Genomic DNA, 18,881 nt, shown 5'->3' on the forward strand with positions numbered 1-18,881 from the left:
TCTCTACTTGCCCTCTCGATCCCATCCCCTCCCACCTCCTTCGCTCTCTCTCTCCAACGGCCTGCTCTTACCTAGCACACCTTTTCAACCTATCACTCTCCTCTGGTGTAGTACCCTCCTGTCACTCACCGGACTGTGAGTGCCATTTCTCCTGTGTTCAGGAACCGTGGCCGTCCGCCATCCTGAGGGTCTGCGCATGTGCAGCTCTTATGAAACCTTCAGTACCTGTTGCTTTTAATTAATTGGATGATCAGGCAACCCTCCCTATTTAAACCACCTGTGATCATTACCTAGTTGCCTGATCTTGGAGTCTCATTCCCCATGAGCCTCTGAAGGTGTTCCTGTGTTTCCTCGTGTATTCAGCTCCAGCTGATTCCTGTCTACTACGATTGTGGTTTCCAGACCACTTCAACTCTCCTGTGTTCATTGTGTCTGCACTCAGCTGATTCCTATCTGTTACTGCTGCCGGATTCCAGACCGCCTCAACTCTCCTGTGTTCAGCGTGTCTGCTCTCCGCTGCCTCCGTTACTACTGCCGGGTTCCAGACCGTCTCAACTCTCCTGTGTTCATCGAGTCAGCTCTCCACTGATTCCTATCTGCTACTGCTGCCGGATTCCAGACCATCTCTACTCTTCTGTGTTCAGCGTGTCTCTCCTCCGCTGCCATCGCTACTACTGCCAGATTCCAGACCGCCTCTACTCTCCTGTGTTCAGCGTGTCTCCCCTCCGCTGCCTCCGCTACTACTGCCGGATACCGGACAGCCTCAACTCTCCCGTGTTCATCATGTTTCCAGTTTTACTTACTACTGCTTCCTGAGTATTGCTCCTTTGATTACCGGATACCTTTCGTGCGCTGCACCAACTTGATTACCGCTTCCATCCTCCAGTGGTCTCTCCTTCTGCCGGCGTTTAGCCGTTCAGGTATCCCTGCACCTCTCCTTGACAGCCTGCTCTCCTGAACCGCACTATGCATACTTTCCATTGACTTTGCTATTGTATTGCATATCCGTCTGGACTGTGTTGTGTTCATCTCCGGAGTCTTCCATCTACTGAAGCTATTGTTACTATTGACTTTGTTTCCTATTACCTGGATCTCTATAGTGACTTTGTATACTTCAAGCAGCGCTTGTCAGTTATTATTGTATTGTAGTTATCATCGTGGGATCAAGTTCCGTGTGCCGCCCGTGTATCCTCTGTATTCCATTAATCTCCTCGTGCCCCTCCTCACATATATATAGCAGTGGTACAACTTGCTGAATGCAGACCACTGACTCCTGTTTCCCATTGGCACCAGTTTCAAACATCCTCTCATATAAGCAGTGGTACAACTTGCTGTACGCAGACCACTGACTTCTCCGTTACCTACTTGCACCTGGAACCCATTCCTTCACTATAGACAGTGGTACAACTTGCTATACGCAGACCACTGACTTTCACTACCTCCTCTCTTCTCCTGGACATTCCTCCTCACTATAGCAGTGGTACAACTTGCTGTACGCAGACCACTGACTCTCCTCACGTTTACTTGTCCATCTGGTTCCTCGTGTTCATACATCTAAGTCATTACCAGTTGCTGCTAGTCATAGACTTTCATTGAGCATTCTCTCACCATCTGCTGATTCTCCTGTTCCGTTGTCACCCTGCTACCAGAGGACCATAGTACCAGCTATATTACTCTGGTAAGAACATCATCTGGTGATATCCTGGGCAAAGACTCCTAGTGCCCGTGACACCTCCTCTTTTAAACAAGCTCTTATCTCTCCTATCCTCAAAAAACCCAATCTTGACCCCCACCTCTCTTGCTAATTATCGCCCTATCTCTCTTCTCCCCTATGCCTCTAAATTACTTGAGCGGATTGTCTGCAGCCGCCTAACCAGGCACCTCGCGGACAATTCCCTCCTTGATCCTCTCCAATCTGGCTACCGCCCCCTCCATTCTACCGAAACTGCCCTGGCCAAGATTACTAATGATATCCTATCAGCCAAATCCAAGGGTCACTTCTCCGTACTCATCCTCCTTGACCTCTCTGCAGCCTTTGACACCGTGGGCTACCCCCTCTTGCTACAAACTCTTCTCTCTCTCTCGGCCTCTCTGGTTCTGTCCATGCCTGGTTCGCCTCATACCTCGCTAATCGCTCCTTCTCTGTATCCACGTCTGGTTCTTCCTCCTCCCCCTACCCTCTCCCCGTAGGAGTCCCGCAGGGCTCTGTTCTTGGCCCTCTACTCTTTTTGCTCTACACTTCCTCCCTTGGTGCTCTCATCTCCTCCTTCGGTCTTCAGTATCACCTTTATGCTGATGACATTCAACTCTATATCTCCTCTCCTGATCTTTCCTCCACCCTCCTCGCTCAGGTATCCGACTGCCTCTCCGCCATCTCCTCCTGGATGTCCGAGCGCTTTCTCAAAATCAACATCTCTAAAATTGAACTCATTGTCTTTCCTCCGCCCAGACTCCCATCCCACATGACCTCTCTATTGTCGTCAACAACACCACCATCTCCTCTGTCACCCAACTTCGCTGCCTGGGTGTCACCCTCGGCTCCTCTCTCTCTTTTGCCCCCCACATTCATTCCCTTGCCCAACCCCGTCGCTTCCAACTACGCAACATCGCCCGCATCCGTCCTTTTCTCTCTCAGGATGCCACCAAAACTGTCATCCACGCACTCATCATCTCCCGTCTCGATTATTGTAACCTCCTCCTCGCTGGCCTCCCCCACTCCCGTCTCTCCCCCCTCCACTCTATACTCAATGCGGCCGCAAGACTCATCTTCCTCTCACGCCGCTCCTCCTCTGCCTCCCCTCTCTGCCTTGCCTTACACTGGCTCCCCTTCCCCTACAGAATCCTTTTCAAACTCCTCACCACCACTTACAAGGCTCTCTCCAACTCTACTGCCCCTTATATCTCTAACATCCTCTCCATTCACACTCCTGCCCGCTCCCTGCGCTCGGCCAACGACCGCCGCCTCTCCTCCACTCTTATCACCTCTTCCCACTCCAGAATCCAAGACTTTTCCCGTGCAGCCCCCCTTCTCTGGAATTACCTCCCTCGTTCCATCCGTCTCTCTCCTACTCTGTGCTCCTTCAAACGTGCACTCAAAACTCACCTCTTCCTCAAAGCCTACCAACCATCTACTTAACCCCCATCTCCTCCCTTTAGCTCGTCCTCCCTTATCTCCTCTTGCCTCAACTGGCTCCTCTTGTGCCTGGTCTGTTTACCCTCCCTTAGGATGTAAGCTCGTATGAGCAGGGCCCCCTCCCCTCCTGTCTCCATACCTGTTCTTCCGCTCTGTCTTTACTGCATATGACTAGCCGGAGTTTCTGAAGTATTGGTACTTTTTGTTCATTGTTCTGTATGGTTTCACCCTGAATAGTCTACTGTTAGTACTGTGTGCGGCGCTGCGGATACCTTGTGGCGCCTAACAAATAAATGATAATAAGAATAATAATAATACATGAAAAAACAGTCAGTATTTAACTTATGTGCAAAACAGAAAACTAGTTTGCACCCCTTGCATTGTTACATGATTTTGTCCAGGAGACTTAAATGAGAAGTTTTTTAATTTAAGTTCTTTAATGAATCAGGCCCCAGGATCCTCCAAGTTCCTTAATGAATTAGGCCCCAGGATCCTCCTAGCTAGAATAGCTCTCTTGGCTCTCTCCTCTCCCTATATGCTTCGTTGTATACACAGGAAGTAGGGTCAAATGTCTCAATCCTCCACCTTACAGCAGGGGTCTCTCAGTGGATACTTTAGCTCTAAGATATACAGTCTCTGTTACCTTGATTATACAATGGAATGACTTGAATCAATTAGCTACTTGACTGAATACACTAAACAAAGAGTTACAATAAAACATCAAGGAATGACACTTCACGCTTGCGTGAAACAACAAGACATTTGACACATAGTATCTTCAACATTACACAATCTGAGTCTGTGATATATTTTGATACAATAACATTTATATTGATACATATTAATACATTTCCCAATGCTATTTCAGCCAGTATATTACTGTGGAGGCACGTTGCATATCATCTAAAAGTTCTAACCTAATTACCTCTCACATTATCTCGTGACCTAGCTAATTAACAGGGGCTGCCATTTAGTTAACTCAGACATTGTTCTGATTATGTTGAGGTTCTTTACCTATGTTAGCAGAAAAACCACCTGTAATTGAATAAGTTAGTCAGCAGTTTGTCAAATATCTATAGTAACGATCGATCGGAGCACAGATAAGAGACCACACAAGTGTCTGGTTTCCAAACTGAAACTACTTTACTGCAGAAATAACTCATATAATTATAAATAACAGTGTTAGGGGTATAAAAGCTTAACAACCAATTAGAAGTTTTAGGGGTATAGCAGTGTAACAACCGATTAAAAAACTGTAAATTATGAAAACAACAAGCTAATGATACATTATGCGTATTCTGCATTTTGTAAGTTTTAAACAAATCTTTCTTATGTTTTTATCTTCTCAGGCATTCTGCCACCAGTCTTAATGTTACTTTTCATAAAACATTCAGCTGTGCATCCTTGGCTTGTCCATATTCTCTGAGAACATCTTTTGCAACATTTTTCAAAGCTTCAATCTTTTCTCATTCTGAGTACAATATCTACTAATTTCTTTTAACGCTATAACATAATGATTACTTATATGGATATGTCATTTTCATTTTGCAAACTCTCACAATTACAAATAAAGAACAAAAGTTGCGCAGAATCTCCTAATATTTATTCGATGGATCAATGTAGATAGATACAGCATATAAAATAAGTGCACAATATATAATGCAATAAAAAAGATCAATTGAATAGATGTTCAAGCCACAGTTAAACCACAAGTGTTGATACAGATAATATAATATAATTTTATATACATAAATACCCCTTGAGCCTGAGATGGTAATTAATATATAATATTATCCAGCTGATGAACTAATGTTATAATATCAAAATAAATTGACATATATAACAGGGATATCCCTCCTGAATATTAAAACGGTCATGCATGCGTCTTTTAAATATATAATCCACAAGATATATAGACAGTGGTCCAGTAATAGAGGATCATATATAAATTTGCAGTCCAGAGTAAAGTTAGATTTCTTCGGATCTATATCCTTCAGGGTTATGTATCAAATATCTTAATGTAGCTTGTATATCCCAAGTGTAATTATAACATCCGTAATGAATCAAATGCCTGAGGCTAATCACGGACTAGGCACATATAAAACAACTTCTTACCGCCTGAGCGGCTAATAAATGGTTGAATCAAATACCTCCGATGGTTTTGCTTCCAGAAATAATCATGTTTGAATTCAGTCCAATATTTGAGGCTAATGTCGGATTCGGCACGTAATAGACAACTTCTTACCGTCTAAGCGGCTATAAAGTAATTGAAGCACGTGCCTCCGATCGTTCTGCCTTCAAAGTTGATGAAGATAGTCTCTTATCCGGAAAAGAAATAGAAAGGTATACCTTCTTACCGTAAGAACGGTTATTGAAAGCGTATTACATCCAGTCTTCGGTGCGCACCAATTCAGACGTCCGGATGGAAAGCAGTAATCATAAATGAAAGTTCCATTTGAGAAGTAAGGTGATACCTTGTAACAATTTGATCTAGATGATAGGCAGCAGACAAAGCGACGCATTTCGTCTGTATGACAGACTTTCTCAAGCAGCAAATTACAAACCAAATCTAAGCTGCACCTCATAACAGTGTACATTTGAGACAAATGGTAATTACATTAGCTAACACAAGCAAAATGACTTCTGCTGCCCTGTTATTTTCACACAGTATGGCAACATTCTTTATATTTGTTATACATACAATATTGCAGGTAATAGCAAGGGCAAAATATACCTAATAACATGAAATAATATTACACATAATACAAAGATACTATGGTGTATATATATTTAGACTGGGCCAAGGATTAAAAAGTACATTAAACTGTGAGATACGGTTGATGAATAAAAAGTTCTCAGTCAAGTAGCACCCCATTTCATCACAAGCATGGACCAGGTAAGTTTCTTTACAGATTCGCAGAGAATGAGATTTGCATCAAGATGACAGCTAGATTGGGCACTACGGGGAATCTGCTCTCAACTATTTTATTAATTCCCCTTAAATCTTAAACTAAGCTGTAGCCCCTTCCCCATTCTTTTTAATCCTAACAGGGAATTACATTAACCATTAATCCAGTGTACTGTCCATCTTTAGTCCATAAGGGACCCAGTTTCTGTGATAACATTTCTTTTACCTGCGATGGATCTATAACAGTTGAGTGCAACATTAGACCTTGTGGGGTGTCACGTATATACTGCACCTCCTGTGCATGCCTTCCTGGAATGTCTAAAACCATCAAAAGTACAGTATATTACACACCCTATTTTAAATAATAAGTCTTGGCCAAGTAAGATAGTATGAGCCACCGTAACTAGAAGAAAGAATGTTTAGAATGGCCTAATATTAACTTCTGCCTGTGCACTCAAGGGATAATGGTACACTTCTCCTGTAACCCCCACAGTTGGAATGGTTGCCTTAGTGAGAAACAAATTTAGAGAAGAAGTTAATACATATCTGGCCATCCTTGTGTCTAAAAAAGAAGTTTAATTAGTACTAGATATAAAATACTTTTTTTTTAAACTTTTGGTTCTTATCATTAGTCAATTTAAACATTTAGGGCCTGATTCATTACGGATCTTATCTTGTGTGGGAGACACGCCCATCTTAAGCCATTTATGCTACGGAAAAAAAGATGCAACGGATCTTAAGCAGTCAGTTCATCTTAAGATCCGCTTCTTAAGATCTGCTTCTTATTTAAAGATAAGACGGTGTTACATAACGGAAAATTCGGTAGGTGCGAAGGGTTTGTTTACAAATTAAAAACACATTCGTAGTGTATTGTGCAGAACTGTTATTACCTAATTATTCTTATTAACACTTACATGCCTATATAACCTTGGACAAATGACTTTGAAGTGTTAAATGAGCTAAATCAACAGACTTTCTTATTCACCTATACGAAAGATTGTGTTTGATTTGAACTGAGAATGTGGATGCACATGCATCTAATAATAATTCGTTAGCATAAATAAACATGCATATTAAAATAAACATTAGTGTATTATACAAATATATATCATTTACGTTACAAAGTGCGTAGTGTACTCATCCATAGTCAATTCATAGGAGAGTGCATACAACCTCCACACAGATAAAGGGTGTGAGTCAGGAATCAAACTCATGACTCCATTGTTGGAAGATGAATTAGCTAACCACTTTGGCAACATTCAGTTAAAAAATAAATACATTCTATAGACTAGAACGAGAAGCACAACAATACAGCATGCGTGCAAAAGATGTAAGAGCTATACACTGTGCTTCAAAAAAACAAAACACAACACTGGCACTCTTCCCTATTAAAATATAAGCCAGTTAAGATCTGTATGGTTACCTTAGTGGTCTGTTCTTCTGTCTCACAGCATTGGCGTCATGAGCTTGAATACCAATCATGGCCTTAGCATCTGTGAGCAGCTTGTGGGCCTGAATCATTAAGGAAAGGAATACAAGTAGAGCTTTGTCCAAACCAGAAGATGTTTTAATTAGCAAGGGGTAGTGCTAGGATAGTATTTTACACATAAGGAAAGTAATGTTTTTTTTTTCATGTAACACATAAACACTTGATAGTTTGATTTTAACTCTGACGTTCAAAGTTGATCTACGACATGCTGTACCCCAATTATAAATCTGTCCTCATATTATAAATTTACCTCCCCATAAATGCAACTTTGTTAGGCTAAGGTGCATTTTTTATTTATTACAATGTTATACTTTCAAAAATGATTCTGGGCCACAGGGCACATTCACATTATTATGTGCATGCTGACATCTATTACTATGAATGGCCTAAAACCCAGAGAGGGGTGGGTTGATTTTGAGGGGACAGGCTCATTTGAGTTAAATGCAACATTGTCTTAAAGCCTTGTTTTTTCTTCACCTACGGCTTGTATGCTATGTTATGTACTCAGCTTTACAACAAATCAATGCAGACCACAGTGGAGCAGCACAGTGGCTTAGTGGCTAGCACTTCTGCCTTACAGCACTGGGGTCATGAGTTCAATTCTCAACCATGGACTTATCTGTCTGGACTTTGTATGTTCTCTTCCATGTTTACATGTGTTTCCCCTGACATTCTAAGTTGATGTCGAAATGCTCTACCCCAAATATAAATATGACCTCATATTTAACATTTACCTCCCCCTCCAATGCAAGATGGTTTTGGGAAGGTGTTATTTTGGTATGGCATTTTGCATATATCTTCTTTAATGATTCAGGCCCCAGGGTACATTATGTGTATGCTATTACTAGGAATGACCTACCTCTTGGAGGGGGGAGGGGCTTGTTGTTTGAGGGCACAGGTTCCTTTTGTGAAAAAGAACAAACCTTTTTTTCTTCATCTACTGCAGCCAATACTGTTTCATCATGGTGGCTTAGTGTCTAGACTTCTCACTCCCAGTGCTAGTGTCATGAGTTTCATTTCTGCCCATCACCTTATCTGTGTGGAGTTATTATGTTCTCCCCATGTTAGTGTGGGTTTCCTCCCAAAATCCAAATACATACTAGTAGCTTCATTTGGTGCTAACGAATTGACCCTAGTCTGTCTGTGTTAGGGCTTTTACATTGTAAGCTCTGTTGGGACAGATTGCCTTCTCTGTACAGTAAGTCAGAATTAGTGGTGCTATATAAATGTTGAATTGATGTAGTAGTAACAGAATGATCTAGCTTAAATGTTAATAATGTGTTTTTGGAAATCTCCATTATTTATTGTCCTAATACCCACATGTTGTGCAATTGTAATACATTAATAAAGACACACATACATCAATGTTTGTGTTTGATTATATTATAACAATAATATTTAAAATCTCAAACATATGCACAAATATGAAATAAAAAAAATTGACCATAAATGTCATCCAACAATTTATTTTGTTGTTTTATCAATTTTTGATCTTTTGCAATTTATTTTGTATATATATTTTGGGATTTTTGCCGATATTTCCAGAACGAAGGGGAGTTTCGGTCCCTAATCATGGTGTATTCTGGAGCTGTAAAAAAACAACAACAAAAAAAACCAAAAACTAAATCCATGCCTACCTAATTTTGAAAACAGACAGGCGTTAGCGAGGTGTAATTTGGCCTTTGTGGGGATTAGCAGAGACATGTATTGTTACATAACTTTAAACTGACAGCAATGTCTAATGGGATGCAAAATACAGTTGGAGCCAGAGGCCTAAGCCTTTTTGGTGGCAGATTTATATATATATATATATATATATATATATATATATATATATATATATACAAACATTTTTGTTGTGCCGAGGTGAGGGGGGGAGTGTATTTTCAAAAAACACTTAGTAGGAACATCATGATGGAAACTTGGGAAATTGATAAGTATGTCTAGGTTAATTGGCCATGTGAGAAATCAAGGATTTATTACCACTACAATGGGCATCTAAATGGTAGAAAATTATGAAAAGTGTTTAATGTCAATACTTACATTCTAACAATGCCTCCACCTCATGGCTGTCCTTCTTCGCCTCCTCCACCCTCAAATCCTCCTCCAGCATAACCTTCTCCACCACCACATCCTCTGCCACTTCCTCCTGCACCTCCTCCTCTTGCACCACTGCCTCCGGCACCTCCTCCATCTCCTCCTCTTGCACCACCTCCTCCGCCAGCTCCTCCTCCAGCTTGTCCTACGCCTCCGCCACCTCCTCCTCCGACACCTCCTCTCGTTGTATGGCACGATTCATACGGTCTGTTAAAATAAATATTACATATAAGTGTATTGTGAAAAGTTTTACCTGGTGCACAATTAAATATATGTAGTCAGATAATAATGTGAGCTGACATTGTTAAACATGTATTTTTCAGAAGAGCTAAAGATAATCTTTACCAAAAGGATATAAACATGACAGATACCACTTTCACATAGGCTGTAAAAATGTTTGTTTTTGGCTTAGGGATGTGGAAATCTCATTATTACTATATAATTAAGTACTTTTTTCTTATTTTTTGGCCCATGAGAATTAATTTAGGGCATATAATTACTGACTGATTAGGGAGATATATTACAGGATGTATTTGTGTTCGAGCTGCTAATATGTGAAAATCAGCTTAGGCCAACTATGAGCATTGTTCCCAAAGATGGCGTTCAACTCTTTTTGCACTATAACACATCTGCCACTGTAATATTATAAATGTCTGGTCAGTAATATCAGCATGGTGCCTTAGTGGTTATCACTTCTGCTTCACAACACTGGGGTCATGAGTTTGAATCCCAAACATGCCTGATTGATCTGGAGCTTGGGCTTCAATCAGTAAAGAAAGTAAATTTAATAAAAAAAACAAAACTGTAATATGTACCAAAGCATGTGGCATTGGAGGGGGAATTACATTCCTAATCTGCAGTCAGAGTTATATTTTGTGTCTGCCATGTCTTTGGAAAACTTGAAAATGATTTCTAAAATTAAAGCAAGTATATGTATTACAGTATTGTATCCGAATAATAGAGAATAATAGAGAACTCACATCTACTAATCCCCTCTTTCAGCTTGGCCAAAAGTTGGGGCTGTCGCCGCCGTAGGTCGCTCCAGCGATGTTGCAACTGGACGACCGAGCGCCGATGTATCTGCGCACCCTCTGGTACGCCCGCAGCTTAAGTTCTTTTGAAATATAGCAGCCTGCAGACCTTCTGTCCATGCCCTTGGCCAGGACCCTCAGCTCTCTTCTCGCAAACGTGCTTGCTCTCATTTTCTCTTTCTCTCTCCACAATCTACTCTCCAGTACTCTGCTCTGTTATTGGTTCTCAGAGCACATGTGGGTGAGCTAACGTCACTCGCGGATCTTTTCTTCACCAGTGTGTAAAATGTCTGCCTGTCATTCAATCATCGTATCCTAGCAAGGGGGAGAGGAGACAGAGCGATGAGCAATTAGGATGAGACATGTACACGTGGAGTAGCAATCAAATGTGTATTTTAAGGCAGCTCTGCTGTACCTTCAGTCCTGCTACTTTCTGATGAATTTTGCAAGGCACATGTGTATGTTTTGGATTTCTAAGACAGTTTTGGAGTGAGTACTATTCGATATGTGTCACTAGGTATTACCTAGCTGATTAGTAATAGGAAAATAACTTGTTCAACAGAAAGCAATATTTTAGGGCAGGGACTGATGTGAGTGAGTTCTCTGTACAGCGCTGCGGAATTAGTGGCGCTATATAAATAAATGATGATGATGATGATGATGAGTATTGTTGTGCTCTATATGCAGGTGAAAAGTGTGACATTCATAGCCACACTCTGCTAATGGGTTTCCACCACAAAACCCAGGAGTAGGCAAACGATAGCATTGTTGGCCTGAATCACAGCCGTAACTAGGCAGGTGCGGGCGGTGCCGTCGCCCAGGGCGCACACCCAAAGGGGGCGCAGTAGCCGCCCACTACTTGCCTCTGTGCCTGGCTCAGTGACAGCAGGCTGCTGGGGAACCCATGGTCTCTATAAAGGCTGGACTTTGGACACTCCACGAATCGGCACTAAGCATGTCAGCCTCTCTCTCTGCTATCATCTACCTGGGACAGTCTCTCTCCCCTGTGTGTGACAGCTTCGGCATACCTGTCATTCACGGCGTTCGGAGGGGCGGAGCTTTCCGAAAGTGGGCGGAGCTACGAACAAACATCCATTTTCTGTATTTTCAACAAATCACAGAGTGTGACAGCTTCTATATCCTCCCATTTCCTTCTCTGCTTGTGAGAGCCTTTTTCCCCTTTCTCTCTGTGTGTCAGTCAGCCTCTGTCCCTCCCCTCTCCTTTGTGCGTGAAAGTTTCTGTCCTCCCTCCCCTCTTCACCTCTATGCAAGTGAAAGCCATTGTCTCCCCTCCTCTCCCCCCTGCATGTCCCAGTATGGCTGGCATTGGTGCAGTGTGGGTACAGGGCTGTTATTGGTGTAGTGTTGGCAGAGGGGGTGACAATAGTGTAGTATGGGTAGGGGGGTGACATTTCTGTAGTGAGGGTAGGGGGGTGGCAATGGTGTAGTGTGGGTAGGGGGTGATATTGGTGTAGTGTGGGTAGGGAGGTGATATTGGTGTAGTGTGGGTAGGGAGGTGACATTACTGCAGTGTGGGTAGGGGGCTGACAGTGTAGTGAGGGTAGGGGGGTGACATTAGTGCAGTGAGGGTAGGGGGTGGCATTAGTGCAGTGAGGGTAGAGGGTGGCATTAGTGCAGTGAGGGTAGGGGGGGTAACATTAGTGTAGTGTGGGTGAGGGGGGTAACATTGGTGTAGTGTGGGTAGGGGGTGGCATTGGTGAAGTGTGGGGCCAGTGCTGGCATTGGTGTAGTATGAGGATAGGACTGGCATTGGTGTAGAGGGGTGGCAGGGGACAAGGCTGGCATTGGGGCATGGTGGGGATATGGGTTGTACTGGTGCAAGGTGAGGTTGGTATAGCCAGTTGCTGTAATGTGGAGAGTTGGCAAGGTTTTGTTGATTTCAGTACTGTGGAGCAAAGCCATAACTATGGCGGTGCTAAGTGGGTGCAGCGGCTGCCTGCTACTTGCCTCTGTGACTACAGATTACTGGCGCTGGACGCCCAGCGGCCCAGCACTTCCAAAAGGGCGCTCAGCACCCGGCTCCTCCTGGCTTGTGAACTCTGCCCTCTGTCCCCGCAGCATCTGACCTCACAATGCTGCTAGTGGATTTAGAGGAGTCAAGAAGAGCCAGGAGCTATAGCACAGAGTGCGACTGGACCGGGGAGGTAGAAAAGGACTGTCTTCAGACAGCAGAACACAGAAGAAGGATAATGAAGAAGAAGCTGTATCTAAGAGGAGCTGAAAAGGTAAATATGAAGCAATAAAATGTCCACGATCACATATGCAAAATCAAAAAAACAAATGAAAGTCACTTTAATAATACAGTCTGTGCTTTTTCCCCACATGCCTCTTTTATATTCCCGGCAAGCCAAATAATTTAATATCCTAAACCGTGCTAGCATCTCTCCATAGAAACATAGAATTTGATGGCAGATAAGAACCACTTGGCCCATCTAGTCTGCCCATTTTTTAACCTATGATAACCTCAAAACCTATTTAATCCTCGTTTCTTTTTAAGGATATCCTTATGTCAATCCCAAGCATGTAGAAATTGCTCTTCTGTATTAGCCTCTACTACCTCTGATGGGAGGCTATTACACTTATCCACTACCCTTTCTGTGATGTCAATTTTCCTCACATTTCCTCTGAACCTACTTCCCCCAGTGTCAGTACATGTCCTCGTGTTCTAGTACATCTCTTCCCCCCAGTGTCAGTGCATGTCCTCGTGTTCTAGTACTTCTCTTCCTTTAAAGAAATTTCCCTCCTGTACCTTGTTATAACCCTTGATAATTATGAAAGTTTCTATCATTTCCTCCGTTCACTTCTCTGCTCCAAACTATACACATTTAGATCTTTGAGTCTTTCCGGGTAAGTTTTGTGCTGTAGGCCATGCACCATTTTAGTTGGCCTTCTTTATACAGTCTGTAATGTATTTATATCCTTCTGGAGATATGGCCTCCAGAACTGAACACAGTATTCTAGATGAGGCCGTACCAATGACCTATACAGTGGCATTATTACTTCCTTCTTTCTGCTACTGTTTCCTCTCCCTATACTACCAAGCATCTCTCCGCCTCTGCAATTTATAGATTTCAACATTTAAAAAGAATACAAGTAGTTATTTTATTTATTTCTGTCAGGACATCTTTAAAATCAGAGAGCGCACATCTTCACATGGCCAAGACTCCGGAATGAGAACACGGTCACCTGCTTAAGTGGAGTCTGTTACCCCTTTATCGCATGAAAAAAAAAATCCAATTTTACTGCATATTTTTAATATGCAGAAAAATATATAGCCGATATTGCCATCAAAGCAGTTGCATTGCTCCAAATATACCAACACCTTTTACTCTGACAAGAGTGTTGTTTGTACATTTGCTTGGGATTGTGAGAGTAATATGTATATGAAAAGGCTACACTGTCTGGGATTGCTATATTATTTTTAAGCCAATTTTTTGGGAATGCCTCTCTGGAGCGGCTTACCCTTGTGCCCCAGCCCAGGACCAAGTGCAATAACTAGAGATTGAGAAACACGACACTTGACCTGTCTCAGGGCATAGTGGATGGATCAGTCTTTTTATATGCAACACATCACTGAGAGAGGGACTGAAAGTCAAATTCTCATATATATCACATAATTACACCAGGGGCTAGATTTACTATCAGGCGTGTTTGTAAACCCGCCGACTTTCGGCGGATTTGGCGGCGGTTTAGCCATCGCCGGATTTACTAAGGCTAAACCCGCCGTCCAAACGGCCAAAAATGATGTTTCCAAACCCGCCTCTGTATACATCCCCATGACGGTTTCAACAATGTTCAACATACAAACAGCCGGATTTACTATTAGGGGGTTTATAAAGCCGCCGGAAAACCGCCATTCAAAAGACCAAAATGAAAGCGCTGCTTGTGAGCGGCGAGATTGTTCAAACAGTGTGCTGTTTCAGGTATTTGGGCAATCAGAACAGAAGGAAAAGGGCCATTTCATGTTCAAAGTTTTTTCCTTTGGGATTGTATATGTTAAAAGGCCAGTGTCTTGTAATTGCAGTGTTGTTTTGGTTTCTTTTTCTCTTGTGTCTTCCCACCATGCAATTTATTTACTGATTTAGTAGAGGGGTGTTATAGCGTACCTTTGTACTTTGCTAAACTAGGTTCAGGTTACTAGAATAATCTGGTTGGGTGGCTATGTATGCACCTGAAAAGGGGTTTGATATTATCCTGGCTGGCTGTTTGATACATAATCTAGCAATACATCAACTTACCCCACCGATTATTGCAGTAGACAGTGAAGAAGAAGGGGTCCGTGTCACATCTGGTGATGTGCAGAGCACAGAGGGCGGAAGGGAGATTAGAGACCGTCTAATTGCAAACTACTTTACGTGTAAGTACATAGTATGAAAAACATTTTTTGCTCAAAAATGTGTTTTATGTGAGTGCAATTTTTATATTTTATTTTAAATGTTTTGTAAATTGGAACCTTTAAAAACAGGATAGTGTGTACTCCTCATGTGGTAAATATGAACATCCCTGGATTGTGACATTTAGAGGTCAATGTTTAAGTGAAATTAGTGCATAGTTTTTAAAACATCAGTATACTTTTGTTTAATTAGCAGAAAAGAAACACTGACACCATAGAAATTTAACTGCATTTATTGCAGAACACAATAAATAATAACGTATAATGCTTACGCAAACTTGTGAAAACATGAAGCAATAATAATTATTGCACTACCGACGTCTTTTTGCAGGCATATCACAATGCTTGGTGCCACTCTCTTCCCTCCCTCGCCCACCCTTGGTGCGAGCACCTCTCCTTGGAGGAGTACTCTGTACAGATGTGCTAGGCGTACTAGCGGTACTGGTGGTGGCTGAAGACATAGGTGCCGGTAAACGGGCTACAATTTCTGAATGTAGTTGCCCTGCCAGCCGGGTCACATTGGCATTCCCCTCACGTACTGTGGAATGTAAGGCCTCCACAGCCCCAGTCATTTGGGCCAGCTGCACAATGGTCTGTTCTAAAGCTGTTGCCAGACGGTTGATTCCAGCAGGGAGTTGACTATTGGAGCGGTGTATCCGCCTCAACTGGGCCGCAATTTGGGACATGTGGCGAGTTTGCCTGTCCATGAATAATGTCTGTTGTTGCTGGAATGCGCCAATAGACAGCGCCATTTCTCTGGCTGGGTCCATAGGTGCAGGTGCAGGTTGGTGGTGTGATGGTTCAGCAGGGCCAGGTGAAACTTCCTGGAGGCCAGACACAGGGGCATCCACTGTTACCAGGGTGATGGTTGTTAGATCCTCTGGCTCAGGGGACATTTCCAGGGACTCCGCCTGAGGTGGCTGGTATGAAGAGGGCACTGTGTATGAAAAATGACGGTAAGTATATAGTATATAATATGTTTGTATATTGCATTCTGAACACTGGATAGGAAAGAATAATCTTTAGCAACTACAGATTCTTTCACAATGTTTGCATTCCTGATTTCTAGTCCTATGCTACCTGCTTACGGATGCACTTATTATCCTTTTAATACCCATTATCATTTGGACTGTGTAGTACATGCTGGGTTATTTTGACTAAACTGCATGCTATCAAAAGTGGAGATGTTGCCTATAGCAACCAATCAGATTTTAGCTGTCATTTTGTTGAATGCAATAAATAAAGTAAAGGTATATTCTGATGGGTTTCTATAGGCAACATATCAGTTGAGTAAAATGTAGCCCTAACTTCTCATTGCAAAGAATAAAAAGAAAAAAAAAACAACATTGACAGTAACATTTGCACAGAAAATCAAGTAACTCCATTATTTCTCTCCTAAACAGAAATCACGCACCTGCTTGCTCGTCTGTGCCCGAATCTCTCGCTGAAGGTGGAGGTGTAGGTCTGGCACTGGGACTGAACTGCGGTCCTGGCGATTCTGGATGTATTAGAAAAAGCATACAATGTATTTCCAGAAATAAACAATTTCCAAATATACTGTTTATTGCACAAATGTGTTTGCAATTTATTTATTTTTTTCTATGAGAAAAAAAAACCTTTACAAACTATTAGAGGCAAAAATACACTTTGAAAAACAAAAAAAAAAAAAATTTTAAGAAAAAACGTTTGCAAAGAGGAAAGCAGTTTTGCAAAGAGAAAAGCAGTTTTAAAAAGAGAAAAGCAGTTTTGCAAAGAGAAAAGCAGTTTTAAAAAGAGAAAAGCAGTTAAAATACAGTTAGGGTAAAAAAAACAAATAACTCACCAACTACTTGGCCAAAAGAGGGCGAGTCGGTGTCCTGGACATTTATGCCCTCTACAATTTCAGCCGGCATTATCTGGCGCAGCTCCTCCTCGTACGTGGTGTACTCCATACGAAGTGGGGGGCCACCACCCGTGCGCCTTGTCGACCTCCTTTCCTGGGCCATCTTCTCTTTAAGCCTCCTCTTAATATCAGAGAAGCGCTTGCGGCAGTGTGCCACTGTCCGCTTCAGTGGGCCCACCGCGTTCACGGCATCACAGACTCTCCCCCACAGTTGGTGATGCCGCCTTAGAGGAGTCCGGGCTGCCAGGTTTCCTAGGATGACCTCGTAGCAGGGAATGATGTTGTGCACCAACACACAATTCTCATCATGTGAGAAGCGCACATTCCTCCCTGTCTTGGTCTTCCTGCCCTGTCCTGTCTCCTCAACCTCTCCCTCTCCCTCCTCTGACCCCTCAACCTCCATCTCCCTCTCCTCAGCCTGTTCTCCCCTCCTATCTCTGGACATTTTTACCCAGAAGACAGAAAAACACAAAACACTGAAGGACTTACAAACACAAAGAACAAACTACACTACCTACAGACACACTCTCCACACAGTCACACACAAGTAACACAGACAAAGGACAAGTCAAATACAAAAAATACAAGACAGAAAATAAATGAGAAAATAAATGTACAAAACAGGAAAAAACCACAGGACTACTCACACTTCAAACAGATATCGCTCCACCAATCCACCAAACTCCAACTCTCACCAACTCTCAGCAAACCACTATCCTCCAAACTCCTCTCACAAAACTCCTCTAAACCCTATCAGAGAAAAAAGTGTCAGGCCAGTGGTTTATATAGGGCTTGTGATGTCAAATCTCCTGAGTTTGAAAATAGCCAGTAACAGGCCAGGAGACAGGTGTAATTTTCAAAAAAACCGCCTTTACACAAAAGCGCCGTCATTTAAAGCAAAAGCGCCATGTTCTATTCAAAGCCGCCGGCGGCTTTGAGCATTACATCCCGCCGTTACATCGCCGGCGGCTTCAAATTGAAGCTGAAATGCGCCCATTAGTAAATCCGGCTGTTTGCAATGCAAACACGCCGGAAAACCGCCGCGATGCATGGCGGTTTGAAGCCGCCATGCATCACGCCTGATAGTAAATCTAGCCCCAGGAGAGGGTTTACCAGTTTTTGTATAAATACATATATATATATAGTTTTTTCACCATTGTTGGTCTGCTTTACAACTTTCAAGAATATCAGTTACACACGTAGAAGAAAAAATGCTAGACACACCTCCACAGGTTGGCCACACCCACTCAACAAACGTCACTCCCATTAAGATGGGGGGCGCCGATGCCCTGTCTCGCCCAGTGCACTAAAATGTCTAGTTACGGCACTGGCCTGAATCATTTAAATTTATATAGAGATTTAATTTTTTGCATACATTACATGTTAAATATCATTTCACTAACAATAATCATTATACCTCTCTTTTGCCCTCTCCTTAAATTTTTGCCACAAATACCTTTGTTGGCTTTTTGGTGCTCAGGGCCCCTGGTTGGATTTTGGTGAGTAGTCTGTCTTTAAACAATGCCGATTAACTAGGCATAGGAATGCTAACTGTCGGATTGACAATCATTAATCGGGTTCTAGGAAGGGGGGTGAGGGGCGTTACGGATGTATGAGAAGTGATTTGCAATTTAAGTGTATACCACTAATCGCAATTTAAGTGTATACCGCTATTCCCAATGTAAGTGTATACTGCAATTTAAGTATATACCACTATTTGCAATTTAAGACACCAGTATCTATAAAGTTAATAAACTTTCTTGTGAGTAGTATTTTACAGCTGCTGTCTAGGTTATTCACTCCTTTCCTGTCTTTTGCTGTTTGATTAGCCATCCAATATGTTTGTATTTATAAAACATTATTGGGGTGAGCAGAATGTAATATAGGTCAAAATGTGTGTTTATGGTGTTTGTAAAAAAGAGAATCT

The 18,881-nt window shown here is 42.3% G+C and overlaps 1 protein-coding gene across 1 annotated transcript; it reads right to left on the reverse strand.

The window, feature by feature from the left end:
- Positions 1 to 11,693: 11,693 nt before the first annotated feature.
- On the reverse strand, positions 11,694 to 17,687 carry LOC142139891 (uncharacterized). Its single transcript, XM_075197750.1, has 4 exons — positions 16,895 to 17,687; positions 16,487 to 16,570; positions 15,772 to 16,009; positions 11,694 to 11,757 (listed from the first exon to the last, which is right to left on the reverse strand). Exons 1-4 carry the CDS (start codon positions 17,397 to 17,399, stop codon positions 11,694 to 11,696), a joined length of 891 nt encoding a protein of 296 aa, XP_075053851.1. The 5' UTR covers positions 17,400 to 17,687.
- Between the last annotated feature and the right edge of the window lie 1,194 nt (positions 17,688 to 18,881).

Source organism: Mixophyes fleayi, chromosome 2, assembly GCF_038048845.1.
Source record: "Mixophyes fleayi isolate aMixFle1 chromosome 2, aMixFle1.hap1, whole genome shotgun sequence".
In the NCBI taxonomy this organism is placed as follows: domain Eukaryota; kingdom Metazoa; phylum Chordata; class Amphibia; order Anura; family Limnodynastidae; genus Mixophyes; species Mixophyes fleayi.